This window comes from Phyllostomus hastatus, unplaced genomic scaffold (assembly GCF_019186645.2).
Source record: "Phyllostomus hastatus isolate PE091 unplaced genomic scaffold, TTU_PhHast_1.1 phas_contig_17, whole genome shotgun sequence".
Lineage (NCBI taxonomy): Eukaryota > Metazoa > Chordata > Mammalia > Chiroptera > Phyllostomidae > Phyllostomus > Phyllostomus hastatus.
The window spans coordinates 20411954-20427875 of record NW_025333664.1 but is presented as its reverse complement, the minus strand read 5'-3'; the positions used below and the strand labels follow the sequence as shown (position 1 = coordinate 20427875).

General features: G+C 51.0%; 1 protein-coding gene across 5 annotated transcripts in view; it reads left to right on the top strand.

Annotated features, from left to right (window-relative positions):
* DNMT3B (DNA methyltransferase 3 beta) overlaps positions 1-15922 on the top strand; it is a 40660-nt gene that overhangs the window by 12841 nt on the left and 11897 nt on the right. For 3 of the 5 annotated variants that reach the window (XM_045832959.1, XM_045832957.1, XM_045832961.1), the window contains exons 2-13: positions 2336-2498; positions 3490-3551; positions 5029-5133; positions 6322-6447; positions 7127-7336; positions 8508-8666; positions 10598-10705; positions 11831-11975; positions 13661-13789; positions 13937-13981; positions 15370-15449; positions 15785-15897. In XM_045832959.1, coding sequence (XP_045688915.1) covers positions 2342-2498; positions 3490-3551; positions 5029-5133; positions 6322-6447; positions 7127-7336; positions 8508-8666; positions 10598-10705; positions 11831-11975; positions 13661-13789; positions 13937-13981; positions 15370-15449; positions 15785-15897 — 1439 coding nt within the window. In that variant the 5' untranslated portion in view covers positions 2336-2341. The remainder of the gene's footprint in view (positions 1-2335; positions 2499-3489; positions 3552-5028; positions 5134-6321; positions 6448-7126; positions 7337-8507; positions 8667-10597; positions 10706-11830; positions 11976-13660; positions 13790-13936; positions 13982-15369; positions 15450-15784; positions 15898-15922) is intronic. The other 2 variants (XM_045832960.1, XM_045832958.1) reach the window with 1 other exon arrangement.

The following is a 15922-nucleotide window of genomic DNA, read 5'->3' as shown; positions in this document are numbered from 1 at the left end:
TCTTCCTCCAGGGCCCACACATGTGGCTCTAGAGGCAGATTTTTCCCTGAATGTTGAGATCTGATTTTGGGAAGGTGCTCTGCCCGGTAGCCCCTCGGGCAGGCTGGCAGCACAGGCCTGAGGTGGTTAATCATTGCTGGCCCTGGGCTGCAGGCTCACCTGGGCCTGTCTGGTTGATTGACCCAGTTAGAGGCTGTCTGAGGGAAGTCTGGGTCTCCCAGATGAGATAGAAGTCATGCCCTTTGATGCAGCATCTGGCCTGATACCAGTTCCTGATTAGAAACTTCATCTAGCCCTGCCTCCTCCAGAGAGCTCCCCGAGGACCTCCTGGTGTCTTGCACCTCGTGGCCCAGCTTCCCACCTCGCACCAGGCCACCCATTGGCGTAGCTCACTGGTTTGGCCTGGGGTGAAATGCAGGAAATTAATTATTACTTTGAACCACACTCCAGCAGTTTTCCTGGGATTCTGGCGGCTTGCTCTCACCAGGGCTGGTCATAGGTCAGCTAGCCAGTTCTTCTTCCAGGTCAGGGCTTGGTAATGAAAGGTGCTAAGAAGCAGCTGATCAGGCTGCCTTCCTTTTCCCTGGTGCTGGTGAGTGGGATTCCTCAACAGGTGTTGAGAGAAAATGGAAGAGGAACTGTAAATACCACACCGTGCTCTCTTTCAGTATATACATTTATAACCAGAACAGTGCTTCTTTAACTTGCATATTAATTACCCAGGGATCTTGTGGAAATGTGTATCCTGATTTAGTAGGGCTAGGATGGTACCAGAGATTCTTTAGTTCTGACTAGTTCCCAGGTGATTCAAAGGGTACTGGTCCTTGGCCCATATGGAGAGTGTCAGAGGTCTAGTTGCCTTATGCCCACTGGGGAATGGGCAGTTGCAGAGGATAGAATTGGGATCCCCCCAGTCACATTGGGAATCCTTCTGAGGGCGCTGTAGGCCCCTTCAGGCCGAGTCCTACAGCGCCCCCTGGTGGGCACATCACCAGCATCACTGCTGCCACCCTGCAATCCAGACGGTGCTTCTAGAAGCTACTCTGGGGAGCTAGTAGTCTGGCACTGCAGGTCCTCTGCCACCGTGGGTCACCTGGCATCGGGTGTCCTCTGTCGCCACCCGGAAGTCCCTGAGACTGAACTCGGGCCGGAGTGCAGAGTGCCGATAGACAGCCTTTTGCTGGGGAAATTTTCCCAAGCCTGGCTCCAGGCCATGAAGGTGTGGTGCCAAATGCCTCTTGTGCTGTTTTGGGGAAACTAAGAAATAGTCTGAGGCCTTGCCCTGCACCTAGGCTCCAATTTTGCCTTGTACCCACTTCTTAAATGGGATTTTGACTTAAGAGTAATAAGGTCTGTGTGTCACTTTCCCTCTTCTATAACATGGGCCCACAATGACATTGGGAGGAATGAATGAGAGAAGGGCTCTGGTTCTGGCTACCAACAAATGTTGCGGGCAGTGGGCCAGGTCGAGGTTCACTCATACAGCCCTTGAACCTATTTGTGAAGACGTGGCTGGCGCTGGTCTTCGCTGAAGAGCTTAGTGATGATGCAGTCACCAGGAGGGGCAGCAGCGGGGAAACAAGGCCCAGAGTGGGGTGAGGCTGGAGCAGATAGGGGTGCCCCTTGCTAACTGCCCCACTCCTTTGCCTGTGCCTTCTCATTCCTTCCATTCTTGGGAAATTGGGACTCCGAGCCCCAGCTGGTGAGGGAGGAGAGGAGAGAGTGACAGGCAAGCAGACCAATGGGCCCCTCAGGTTGGGGTAAGGCGGGGCTTGTGCTGCCATGGAGAAGAGAGAAGCTGTTCTGTGGGGAAGGAGGGGGCGGTGGGAAGAGGACCTGGAGATTGAGGGGAAGGGAGAGAGCAAACAAAGGGGTCAGGAGGGAAAATAATGCACTGGCTTCCTGAGGCCCTGCAGAGGCTGGGCAGGGAGAAGGGGCCAGGGGCAGAGGAGACCAAGACTGGCCGCAGGCAGGCCTGGGCAGGCTGGGGCAGGCGGGTCCTAAATGGCATTGTTTGAAGTGGCCGGCTAATTGCACAGAGCAGCCTGATCCTCAGACCAAGGCCCAGCCTCCTCCTCTGTCCTGGGTGCTGGCTTCTGAGCCTCTGGGCTGCCTGGCCACATGGAACCAAGTCCTGAGCCTCCGAGTCTGGTGAGGGGGTAGGCTGTGGGGGGCAGGCTGGGGCGGGTCCTTGGAAGGAGTACCACCCTGAGAATTGTGTCTTAGGGCCTCTCTTGACCCGGGGACATAGAGCCATAGGTGGGAAGTTTGAGGGTGTGCTGACCCCTCTAACCCTTGCGTCACTGTTACCCTATCCATCTTGACCCTCCTGCAGGAAACAATGAGGGGAGACACCAGACAACTCAACAGAGAGGAGGACGCCAGCGGAAGGGAGGACTCCATCATCACCAATGGGGGCTGCAGCGACCAGTCTTCCGACTCCAAGGACGCACCCTCGCCCCCCATCCTGGAGGCTGTCAGCACCCCGGAGATAAGAGGTGACTGGGCGGTGGGGAGGTGGGGTGGGGCAGACACTGTGGAGCACAGCTGGGACGTGAGACACCCTTCTAGCAGTCTGTAGGCAGGTGTGGGGAGAGGGTCTGGTCCCTGACAACCCCCACACCTCCCAGGGAAGCAAAGAGGATGTAGGCAGAGCCAAGAGCATTTCTCAGGCCCGCCATGGCCCTTGACACCTCCTTCCTGTCCTCTCACTTCAGGTGGGACTCTGAGGAGGTGACCCCAAAGTGATGATCGCTGTTTTTTCTAGTCACAGTGGGGTTAGTCACAGCATCGGCTGGGGTCTTTGGCTCTTCTTCAGTGGGACCCAGCCCCTTGCTCGGGACTGATTATGCAGGAGGGAAAGCACTCAGGCTGGAGGGGCTGAGGCTTGCTTCCTTCCACCCTGCCCGCACCTCACCAGTTCCCAAGTCCTGTCACTTAGGGTCCTTCCCACTGGGATTTTCTAACACAACTGGTTTAAAAACCCTGTATTGTTGCCTCATCCTATTGTTGACAACTCCTTGAACTGTCCTATCTCACAGAACTCGCTGCAAGGGTAAACCTGTTCTGTTTCTGGACTGTTCACTGCAGTAGCCACGAGCTGCGTGTGAGCACTCGCAGTGTGGCTGATGTGGGAGGCATGTGATTGCTCACGTCAGTGCAGCTAGTGGCCACTGAGTCCAGCGGCCCAGCTCTGGGAGGGATTTCATGCCTTCTCCCCTGAGAACTTTTAGTATTGTTGAGGGTCCTATAACGTGCCTGGTCCTGTAAACCATTGCCTTATGAATACACTGAGGTGACTACGGGCCTGAGTGTCTTGTCTAGCGGCGAACCCCTGAGGATGCCAGTGAGTTTAGCGAGACTCCAGGCCACAGCCCAGAGGGGGGGCCACAGAGGGCCGACCGCCCATCAGCAAAGGAAGACGTGGCTACTGCCCAGCCTGGCACTGCTCTCTCCATAAAACAGACTCCGGTTCTCTTTCCCCCACAGGCCGCAGGTCAAGTTCACGACTCTCCAAGAGGGAGGTCTCCAGCCTGCTAAGTTATACTCAGGTACTGGGGCTCTACTCCATCTATTTCAGGATTCAGGGGAATTCCCTTTAGCTTTCATTAGACGGGGTACACAAGGCCCACCTCCATTGATGCCCAATAAATACTCGTTGATGACGAATGTGAGCACTGCCAGGCACAGAGCGCTTTGAGCAATCTCACACTTAGTCATGTGCCCAGTGTTTTTAAATCAAACATTTATTTTACTAACTTATGGGTTTTTTGAACCAACTGCTTCCTGCACATTTTTTGAAATTTTTTTTCAGTGTGGTTGATCAATTACACTGATAAATTCCTAATGTAGCAAATTGTTCTTTTATTCCTGGAATGCATCCAACTTCAACTCGGTCACGTTATGTTTGGAATTTGATTTATGTTTTAGCATCTATTTCATGAATGAAATGGATGGATGGTTTTATTTTTCATATCTGTCTGGTTTTGATGCACTTTGGAAAGAACTTACCTGGCTTGTTTTAGGGAATATTTTAGTAATTATTGCAGTATCGTTTAACATTTCCTGCAATATCAAGGTTTCTCCTTGAACAGTTTTTTCCAAGTTACAGTTTTTCCATTTAAAAAAAACTTCCTGACATTATTTATGCCTTTTGCCTTATGTTAATCATCCCAGAGTTTTGTCAGTTTCCAAAGAACCAGTGTCAGCAGCCATGAGTGACAAAATCTTGGGTAAAAGTCATAGGCCAATGAAAGCTCACGTACATCTCCTGTTGTGGCGGGCACCCAGATGATGGGGTGGGGACAGTGTGCTGGGTGGGAGGCTCAGAACAGCTGTTCCGGCAGAGAGTTACCAGCAAGAGCAGTGACCTCTCCTGTCTGAGCATTTCCTCCGTGCTGGCCTTGGGCGAAGTGTGCTTGATTTGATTCTAACTATAACCCTGCTGTGTTCCAGTTTTAAAGAGAGGAATGGACTTACTCAAGGCCATGCAATTGGCAGGTGAAAAGTCAAATTCTTGAGACTCCAGCCAGGCCATAACTTGGGCCATGCACTACTGCTCTTGTTTCTGCCCTCAGTTTTTGCTGGATGTTGGTCCGCAGCCTGGGGCATGCACGAGGGGGGTCTTCATGACTTGTCACAGCCGGTGCCATTTCTTCCTGGTCATTGTATGAAGATCCGACTTCCCCCAGACACTGAAAACTGACCGGGTCTTCCTGTTAGGCGCAGACACATCAGCCGAAGGTGGCGTGGACACACAAGTCCTCATGGTGCCTCTGCCATCACGCCATTTCTTTGTTTTTTTTTCTGTTTCCCTTGGGGCTTTATCTTCCAGTTGTATCTTGAATTCATGATCCTGTGGTGGGAGGCATTGTAAAAGCTTTTTGGAAGAAAATGAGGTGAAAATATGTTTAGAGCTCTCGGACCAATATTATGAGTGTTTTCAATATGACTGTTCATTTGTAAACTATTTTAGTTATGTGACTTGCTAATGACACCCCGAAGCTCATAATGTTTCATTTGACAAAGGATTTGACCGGTGATGGAGATGAAGGGGAAGACGGAGACGGCCCTGACACTCCAGTGATGCCGAAACTGTTCCGGGAAACCAGGACTCGCTCCGAAAGCCCCGCTGTAAGTCCCCCCGCCCCCCGGGCCGAAGCACCACCTCCAGCCACTCATAGTCCTGCATAGAAAACATGTTTTGGATCTCCCTGGGTGGGCTTTGAAGGGAGAGATGAACAGATGTTTTGAAATTGGAAAAATGACAGCACAGCCCATGACCTAGCACGTGAAAGTTTTCTTTCACATGGCAGTTTTTAAACACTTAAAATACTCTTGGAGCCCTGGCTGGTGTGACTCAGTGGATTAGGCATGGGCTGCGAACCAAAGGGTAGCCAGTTCAATTCCCAGTCAGGGCACTTGCCTGGGTTGTGGACCAGGTCCCCAGTGGGGGCATGTGAGAGGCAAACACATTGATGTTTCTCTCCCTCTCTTTCTCCCTCCCTTCCCCTTGCTCTAAAAATAAATAAATAAAATCTTAACAAACAAAAACAAACAAACAAACACAAACAAAACACTCTTGGAAATGCCCAAGGGTGGGGACAGAGTTGGCAGGTGGTTGGCTCAGTGCCGGTTCCCTAGGAGAGTCCCTTCTGTGGGTGGATTCTGGGATGTAGAGGTCTGGAGATGGGAAAAGGTGTATTGCTCACGGTCAGCCAGCGTGCTAGAGAGCTGGCTGACGCTGGGTGACCGTTGCAGGCGCAGTGTATCATCATCACACTTTGCTCTAAGATATGACGTGTATCATCCCCTTTTTCACAGATGAGAAGATTCTGGTAACTTACTCACGGTCCAACATTAACTCTTGTGTAGGATTCGAACACAGGTCTGCAACCAGCCCCCAAGTTTGCCATTTTCAGGAAGAAGCCCAAGTGCTTCTCATTCATTTGGAGGATTTCAGTACCTTCTGGAAGAATGCAGTAATTACCCTGATGCTTTTTGGAAAAATACGTGTTTGGTATAGAGTAAACTTGGTTTTTATTTTTCAATTCAACTTGCAGGTGCCAGTTTCAGCTGTGACAGGCAGTGGGATCTGCTGTGGACTGTCAGCCCTGCTGGTTTTCCTAACCCCTTCTCACAGGAATGGGGTCTCTGGGTGGGCAGTTAACCAGCCTAGAGTGCCCCTCCCACCCCCGCTCACCTACCTCCTGTACTCCTGTTGACCCGAGGCTGCCTCTCCAGTCCAGTCCTCTTGGCCCCTGAGGAGACCTTGTGCCTGCAGTCACCACAGCCCTCGTGCTTATCCTCTTTTGCTTTTAGGTCCGCACCCGAAATAGCACCAGTGCCTCTAGCCGAGAGAGGTACAGGCCCTCCCTCCGTTCTACCCGAGGCCGGCAGGGCCGCAACCACGTGGAAGAGTCCCCCGTGGAGTTCTCGGCTACCAGGGTTTGTTTCCCGGATGCTTAGACCCCTGCCCCTGTCTCTAATTGGAAGAGTTTCTTCTCACTGCACCACCGAAAGCAGCCAGTGCATAACCCTAACCGCTTCTATTCTTCACACTCCTCTCCTTTTCAGGGTCTTGCCTTTCCTTTCTCTCCTGGGTGCTGGGTAAGCTTCTCTTAAGCCTGAGGACTTCTCCTGGCCTGATCCTGGATGGAACTGTGGCGGGAATGCAAGAATTACCTGTTGACTTGGTTCTTGCCCCTCCTCGGAAATGAGCTTGAAACCACTGACTTCCAGAACTGTCTTGTCTCCCTGGTCTCTTCACTGACTGTCTTGAAGCAGCCCCAGGGGTTACCGCAACTTGTCACTCCCGTTGCAGGTTGGGCACACAGTGTAAGCACTTAGGAAGTCAGTGGTCCTCTCTGAGCTCCGCTCTGTGAGCCTCTGGGTATCCCTCCTCATTGTTACGCCTTTGTCCTCGACTCTCGGTTTTGATGGAAGTGGCTTTCTCCCACCACTTAAGGGATACTTGGTCCTGGAAGAGCATTCTTAGTGGCTTCTGTACTCTCTAACGTAGGTCTCCTCTCCTTCTGCTTGCCTGGGAAGCAATCGGGGGTGCCACTGGTCTCTGACCTTCCGTCTGGTTTGCTGTGGCCCCAGCTATGTGTCCTTCTGTCCACAGTCCCTGAGGCGGCGGACAGTAGCCTCGGCAGGCACACCGTGGCCATCCCCCGACAGCTCCTACCTCACCATCGACCTCACGGATGACAGCGTGGTGCCCCAGAGCAGCAGTACCCCCTACACCCGCCTGGCCCAGGACAGCCAGCAGGAGAACTTGGACTTCTCGCAGGTGGATGCAGAGGGCAGGGATACAGATGGCACCGAGTATCAGGTACGGCTGGGAAGGGCTGAATTTAGGAGAAAAGTGGGCTTGCCCAGAGGGGACTGTTAATGCAGTTTTTTTTTTTCACTTTTGGCATAATGTGTGAATTCAAGTTCATTTTTCACATGTGCTGCCATCCTTTACCCTCCTTGTCTCCCAGACATATCTCAAGCACCTGATTCATGATTTTTCTGAATGTTATATATTTATACCCAGAAACGTGTACTTTGCATGCATAATATATTATTCTGCCCACCCTAGTATACATATAATTGTTGATTGGCTTTTTTTACTTACTAGGAACTAGAGTTGTTTCCCTTTTTGTGCCTGTAATTTCATTATATTGTATAATCCATCTAGTCTTCATAATGAACAAACTGAGTGTTTTTTGTGGATTTTTTTTTAAAGATTTTATTTTTAGGCAGAGGGGAAGGGAGGGAGAAAGAGAGGGAAACATCAATGTGTGGTTGCCTCTCATGCACCTCTGACTGGGGACCTGACCAGCAACCCAGGCGTGTGCCCTGATCTGGGAATCAAACCTGCAACCCTTTGGTTCACAGGCTGGTGCTCAATCCACTGAGCCACACCAGCCAGGGCAACAAACTGAGGTTTTAACTCAAGCATTTCTACATATCTAATACATATGTATGAACATATATCATGTAGACATCCTTTTTTGTATATACATTACTTCAGGGGAGATGGTATTATAGATACATTAACTTGCTTATTTTCATGGGTACTTCACATTTTATGGCAAGCTATGTGCAAATGGCTAAAATTGTGTTTTTTCATTTTAATGGCTGTACAATGGCCCGTCTGGCTTGTGGTGAGACTATGCAGCTGGTTGTTAGTATTTTACTCTGATCCTATTTCCTGTGAGCTTTTAGTTGACATCTTTCACTCCTAGATGCTAGATGAATTGTTACAAATCTAATATAATAAACCCCGTGTTTCTCCCAAGCAATCAGCCCTGCCCAGCCACTCCCCCTTATTTTTAAGCCATCCCCACTCATAGTTACACAGTGTTGGAGGTGGGCAGAAATTCCTCAGAAGGTCTCCTGGGCACTTGAAGGAGGCCCTGAGGTGGTTGCCCTCGGGGTCTGTGGGCCAGGCAGGAGTTTTCCTTGGCCCAGGTAGTCAGTCTCATTAGGATCCCTTCATGCGGTTTATCTTCCAGGATGGGAAGGAGTTTGGAATAGGGGACCTCGTGTGGGGAAAAATCAAGGGCTTCTCCTGGTGGCCTGCCATGGTGGTGTCTTGGAAGGCCACCTCCAAGCGCCAGGCCATGTCCGGGATGCGGTGGGTCCAGTGGTTTGGCGACGGCAAGTTCTCCGAGGTGAGTCCAGGATGCGGTAGGCTCTCGTGCGCCTGCCAACCCACAGCGCTTTTCGTCCTTTCCTTTTAAGATACTGACCTGTGACTTGCTTTTTCCAGATGGGTGAGGCTATGTTTGACTCTGTGTATCTAGGAGGAATGACAAATTTTCCCTTGTTAATTTGCTTAAACAGGCACACAGCGTCTTATGGGGCCCAAAGCTCAGCCTACGCTTATAGGAGACAGAGCTGGGAAGTCCTCTGGGTCCATAGCCACTTGGTTTTCTTCCTCTGGGACAGAAAAGGAAGGGTGGTCTCAATGTAGCCCTGGAGAGGTGCCTTTGACTAGTTAGTTCTAGAGATGGGGCTAAGTTGCCTGGTGACAGTAGTAAAAATCTTTGCAGAGTTGGTTATTTCAGGGTTTCTTGATTATTGATGTTAGCCCTTTTAAGTTCCTCTTTCCTGAGAGTCTGCCCCGTAAGAGCAGTGTTAGACAAATGAATTAGGCTGTTGGATTCATACACTGTTAGATTCTTACACCAGTTTGAAGGCGCATTCTGGAATCTCCAGATGTTGATCAGAACCAGAATGGTGCAGACAGCAGTTTCCCTGTGACGGTCTCCTTTGGAAATGTCTGTCTAATCCTCATTCGGCATGCGCAGAGGTTAGGTGAGGACACAGCAGGTTGTTGGGCCAGGATGGAGGCACATGTCGGAATGAGGGACCATCTAGCACATTTGTGGGATCTGACCTCAAGTTGAGGTTCTGGTTTTCCTATGAATTGGGCTTTCTCTGGGCCATTTGAACGCCTTGAGGTTCCCAAAGGGCACCTCCCTCTTCCCAAAGGGCAAGTCTCCCTGCATGCTGATGTCCTCATTGGCCAGCAGAGGGAACCAAAGGACAGATAAATGTCCAGGTCCCTGTTCTCCCTGAAGCATCTAAACGCTGGGATGCGGTTTCAAATGTATTGTTATTGCTTTGGCTCAGTGAGGCCTAAAATGCACTTTGCAAGACGGGGTCCGATTCTGATGAAATAAAGTGTGAGGCTGTTAGCTCTATGGGAGGGGACTGCTGTAATTGGTGCTGAGCGCGTGTGTTGCCTTGGGGCAGTTTGGCTTTGGGAAGAGCACCTGCATTTCGGTGTACAGCTGGGCTGAGCCCAAGTTTCTTCTCACCAAAAATGGGAACACCCTCCTCATGGGAGGTCAGGCTAGAGGTGCAAAATGGGGGTGAGTGTGAGCACATCTTGCGGAGAATGAAGCATCTCGTGTGTCTTTCTGTCTGAACAGCACCCCGGAACACCCAGTTCTGTCCCTTCCAACAGGCGGCCTGCTTGGTTTCTGCATGGCCTGGGGACCTGGCGCATGAAACTTTATGGGTCTTTCTTTAATCCTTTGGTTCGTGGGCCAGCACTCCGTCCACTGAGCCAGGACTTGGATCTTTAATCCCAGTGGAAGGCAGATAATCAGCAATTCACAATGACAAAAACGTGCTTACTCTGTGCCAAGCACTGTTCTTTTAAACCCATGCAATAAATTAGTTCCAATTAGTAAAAGGCTAAGTAGTTATCACAGCCATTTGTCACCCTCACAAAGGAGGGGAGAACATAGACAAACACCAATGTTAGAACATCTACAGAATTTGAAGTTGACCCACAAGGGGCCCGTTCCAGGGACCATGTGGGTCATTCGCTCTTAAAACATATACAAATTCAGGGTGCATCTAATTCTATCCACTCCCACTCAGAGCAGTGCACTTTCTCACACTGGGAGTATCATCCACCATGCTTCTGGCTATAGGGTGCATCAGGAGTATAAGTACCATTTCTGTTTTCTCCTTTTTTCTTTTCCTGTTTGTTTGAATCTGAACTTGACCACCGGGAATAGCCCTGTGAGAGGCAGGGCACCCCAGACATAGGCTGTAGGTAGATGTTGATGATGTCTTTCTCTTTTAGGTCTCCGCAGATAAGCTGGTGGCCTTGGGGCTATTCAGCCAGCACTTTAATCTGGCGACCTTCAATAAGCTGGTCTCTTATAGGAAGGCCATGTACCACGCTCTGGAGGTAACACAGTGGTGGGTGGTGAGGACCTGGCCCCCAGAGCAGGGTTAAGACCAGAGACAACCCAGAAAGCCAGCTCAGGCCACAGTGTTGTAACCCTTGGAAGGGATAAGGTCACCAGGCAGGAGGTGAATGCAAGCATGGTGGTCTATCTGATGGGCCAGACTGAAGGGAGCGATGGGATTTGTAACTCCCTTGTGACTTTTTAAAAAAGATTTTGTTTATTTTTAGAGAGAGGGGAAGGGAGGGAGAAAGAGAGGGACAGAAATATCAGTGTGTGGTTGCCTCTTATGTGTCCCCCTACTGGGGACCTGGCCTGTAACCCAGGCATGTGCCCTGACTGGGAATCAAACCAGCGACCCTTTGGTTCGCAGGCCGGCACTCAGTCCACTGAGTCACACCAGCCAGGGCTTTCCTCATGACTTCAAGTGCTACTTCAGTTCCATCTGGTGGCTCTCTCAGTATTGCCAACTGAATGAGGAAGCAGAAAGTGGTGGACAGTGTTCATAACAGCGAATGTGTTTTTCCAGAGCCATGAGAACCTCCTTCCTTTTAAGTGGTGCTGTTCAAGGCCCACAGTGGGCAGCAGCTGAGGCCAGCTGCCACTTCCCTTGCCTGTGGGATTCGTCAGGCTCTGTCTGTCCTTTCCTTTATCTTGACTTGAACCTTTGCCCAGCATTTATGAACCAGCCTCAGTGCTTAATCAGGAATCCTCACGGTGCTTTTGAAATAGGACTTACCATTGGACACTTCCCCATCTTCATTAGGGAAATGAGATAAGAAATCTGGAGCTTTTTCATAGCTGATGATACTGCTCCCGTATTTATAAGTAGCAGAGCTAATTCTGATCCTCTGCCCTTTGAGAGGGAGCTGACCACTCAAGTTCCCTACAGGGAAGAGGTCGTATTTGGTGTTTGCATGGAGACTTCACTCTTCCCCGGAGCCTCCTGCCTGTCTCCCTGCACAGGCCCCTCCTCCCTGACACATACCATACCCGGGACAGCTGCCTGGCTATGAAAGGGCCCAGTGTGAAGGGGAACGCCGGGCCCCAGCTGGGGGAATCCCTGGGTACTGCCGGGGGTGCACCCATCCCTCCTGTTCATCACGGACTCACCTTTATCTCACCAGAAAGCCAGGGTGCGGGCTGGCAAGACCTTCCCCAACAGCCCCGGAGACTCGTTGGAGGACCAGCTGAAGCCCATGTTGGAGTGGGCCCATGGGGGCTTCAAGCCCACTGGGATCGAGGGCCTCAAACCCAACAACAAACAACCAGGTGGGAATGGGTCCCTGTGGGAGCTCCCCTGGGAGATGCAGCCACTCCTGCTGCCCTTCGTCCCCCCCGCCCAGCTTTGTGACAGCCGAGGCTCAGAGACTTGCTCTTTCACCCCGTTGTGAACTCCCAGGGCTATGGGAGGACGGACCGCCCAGGCTTTCTGGCTTTGCTGGGCTGAGATCGATTCCACTGTGAAAACTTTTTAGTAAAACAGATCAAGATGGAGTCTTCACTAGTACCGTTACGTTTAAAAGGGAAAATATAATTAAGCTTTGCTCATTGGAGAAAACTTTCCAAGTATTGTTAGAAAACACACACACAGAAACTGAAACCTAGGAGCCACCTCCACCCAGAAGGAAGAAATCACCCATCCTAACATTCTGACCGACAGTGCCTTTCCTCCATTATAAGATGTGTAGTTTCACATTGACACTTTCCGAAACCCGGGAGGCCCCAAACCCAGGATCTATCTGTCTTATGGTTCATACATTTAACGTAGTGTTTTCTGTTTTGTTTTGTCTTCCCTTCCCCGCTCCATTAAAAGTGGTTAATAAGGCGAAGGTGCGTCGTGCAGGCAGTGGGAGCTTAGAATCCAGGAAATACGGTATTCCCTTCCCGTCTTTCGACTATGCACCCTTTTCTCTGCACTTTCCTTCAACGTCTTTGCATATGCAGTGGTCACTGGAAAAGAACTCTCAGCCTGAGCTCCTCCACCCCCTTCACTCTCAGCCGTCACGAGGCCTCTGTCCAGGTTACCTTGTTGGGTGTGCACGCCATTCCGTCTCTTTCTGCACACTCGTTGGACTCCTGCTCTCCTTCTCTCTATGCATCGTCTAAGCACTGTCAAATGTCATTTTGTCACTAAAGCGTTCTTATGATTTTTAATGGCTGCGTAAGTTTCTTTCCTAGGGGCAGAGTCAAACTTAACCATGTCCCTTATAGATGACACTGTGCAGAAATGTAAAGAAATGTAAAGAATTGCCGCATAAAGTAATTTAAAAATGTGCTAGTAGCCACATTGAAAAGAGGAAAAGAAATAAAGGTACAATTAGTATTAACCATGCATTGAATTTAATCCGGTATTTCCAACATTTAAGCATTTCCAATGGTATAAAAATTAAGATATTTTACATTTCCTTTTAGTAATATTTTCAAGATGTCATGTTTTACGTGTTTTGTAACATCTCTTTGGATGTGAAATTTTTGTTAGAAATACTTGATAATGTATTTTCACAGATGTCTTAAGTTCCAAATTTTCAGCTGACCAAGTTTCAATTGAACTAATCAGTTGGATCCATCAGCAATTTAAGAATTTGCATTAAAATTGTGTGTCAAATGCGGAGTCCCTTGGCCACACGAGCCACAGTTTATGTGCTTGGGAGCTGCGTGTGGCTGTGCGCCACTGAGCTGCGCATCACGGAGAAATGTTTCAGGGTTCCGGCTGTGGATTATTTTGGTTAATGTTCTTTGTGCTGGGTCTAAACATCGAAAGCTGCTTAAAACCCTGTAAAGATGTTCAGTATGGGTGTTTTGAATTACACCACATAGTGGGGCCATATGGCACCAAGTGTGGACCCCCGTCACGGGCCAGAGGCAGCTGGCCCCCAGGCCCGTGTCCTGCCCCAGGCCTGTGTTCACCCTGCACCTCCCACCAGCTGTGGCTGTCGTCTCCTTCGCTCCCACAGAGAGCAAGACTCGGAGGCGCGCAGCCGACGACTCCACCGCCTCCGCTGACTACTGCCCCCCACCCAAGCGCCTCAAGACGAATTGCTATAACAATGGCAAAGACCGAGGAGAAGAAGACCAGAGTCGAGGTGAATTGTGGGGGGTGAGGAGGCCCGGGCACTGTTACTACCCATCATTAGGAGTGGCCCCGGCTGTGAGGACCGCTCAGTACCGGGGTCGGCTTCATTGATCAGTAAGGGCTCCCGACCCCGTCTCACACCTTCTCTCCTCAACAGAGCAAATGGCTTTGGACGTTGCCAGCAACAAGAGTAGTCTGGAAGGTAATGCTTTCTCCCTCACTGTCCTCCCTGCTCCCCGTTCTTGCTTGTCTACCCCACTGGGGCTTAGCTCAGAGCCCTGTGCCTTCACTTCAGGTGCCCACGTGGGCGTTGTCACAGACGTTCGTTACATTTTATAGAACAGCTTGCCTGTTGTTTGCTGAGACTGACTCCGCCCCTAACCTAAGTCAGCAGGCAGGGCGAGCTGAGGGCAGGGTGGATACTAGGCCCCTTTGGCCAGGAGAGCCCCAAACCTGGAGCCGTGACCTATGGCATTGTGAGCCTTCACAGACGAGCACTGGGCCGGCTTCGAGGGGAAAGGCACACACACTGCATCATGGTCACTCTCAGCTAACTCTCGCCCCTTTGTCCCAGCTGGGAGTTGGCACTGGAATCAAAACTCTGCCCAGAACGTTTTCTAAGGGGATTCAGAGAGTGCGAGGAAGGATGGACTCCCTTGCTTCTTCCACCTAATGTCCTTTGGTCAAATATTTATCGAGCGTTACTCAGTGCTGGCTAGGAAGAACAAATCCGGCTCCCGACCCAGATAGCCACAGGGAAAGCTTGGGTTTGGAGCAGCCCCTGATGATCCTGGGAACCTTGGCCCATGATTCTCCCGTCCCCAAAGACTCCTTTGCCTGTCTGTGTGCTTGCTGGCTGGGGATGCTTGGACTTCAAATTTTTTTTTTAAATATGTCTGGTCTTTGTCCTCAATTCTTTTTTCTTTTCTTTTCTTTTTTAATGATTTCATTTATTTATTTTAGAGAAGGAAGGGAGGGGGAGAGAGAGAGAGAAACATCAGTGTGCGGTTGCTGGGGGCTGTGGCCTGCAACCCAGGCATGTACCCTGGCTGGGAATCGAACCTGCGACACTCTGGTTTGCAGCCCACGCTCAATCCACTGAGCTACGCCAGCCAGGGCTTGGACTTCAAATTTTAAAGGCCCTGTCCATCTGGTTAGCGATGTGAGTCAGTCCTGACCTGACATGAAGGGAAGCCGGAGTAGCCTGATAGTTAAAGACCCGGGTTCCGAAATTGCAGCCATGGCTGGCTGCGTGTAGAGTGAGCTCCTGGGTATGTCCTTTCATGACATGACAGCTAGCAAATTGGCGTCACCATGAACTGTCTAAAGTCCTAGTCTTTTAGAGTCTCAAAGGTGTCTGTACCAGGCCTCCCGAGCCTGTCCCTGTGCTGGAGGGGCCTCTGCTCAGTGTCGTGCCCCGAGTCTGGGGTGGGCGTGGTAGCTTGGGAGCTTTCTTGAAGAGAAGAAAGCACGAAGAGTCCCCGGTTGATTGCAGTGTGGAGTGCATGTTCAAGAACATTAGGCCCAAGGCTTCGGCAGCTGGCATTGGGCCCCGAACCGTCACAAGCTGCGTGTGTGTCTTTGTTACAGACAGCTGTTTGTCCTGTGGTAGGAAAAACCCTGTGTCCTTCCACCCTCTCTTTGAGGGTGGGCTCTGCCAGACCTGCCGGGTAAGTCCTATCCCCACCCTTGACTCTCCTGCCCCTTCCCGCCTCCACGACTTCCCTGTACGTGCCAGAGAAAAGCACCTGCACGTAGCCACCAGGGAAGGTTCTAGCGAAGCCCTCCCTGGCCCCCATCAGCACACCCTCCACTCTGAGGGCAGGTGTGCCACCCAGGAGGCCATCTGCCGCGGCGCTCACACCCTGGGCCCGCCTTCCTGTAAAGGGCACAGAGCCACCAGTGACCTGCCCTGTAACTGCGTCCTAAGGCTTCAGCCAGCAAGCAAGCGGGGCCTGGGGGCCCCTGGTCTCCCGTGTCACCAGTGTTTCTCTCTGGCCACCAGGACCGGTTCCTCGAGCTGTTCTACATGTACGACGATGATGGCTACCAGTCCTATTGCACCGTGTGCTGTGAGGGCCGCGAGCTGCTCCTGTGCAGCAACACGAGCTGCTGCCGGTGAGTGCTCGGCATGGGCGAGGCT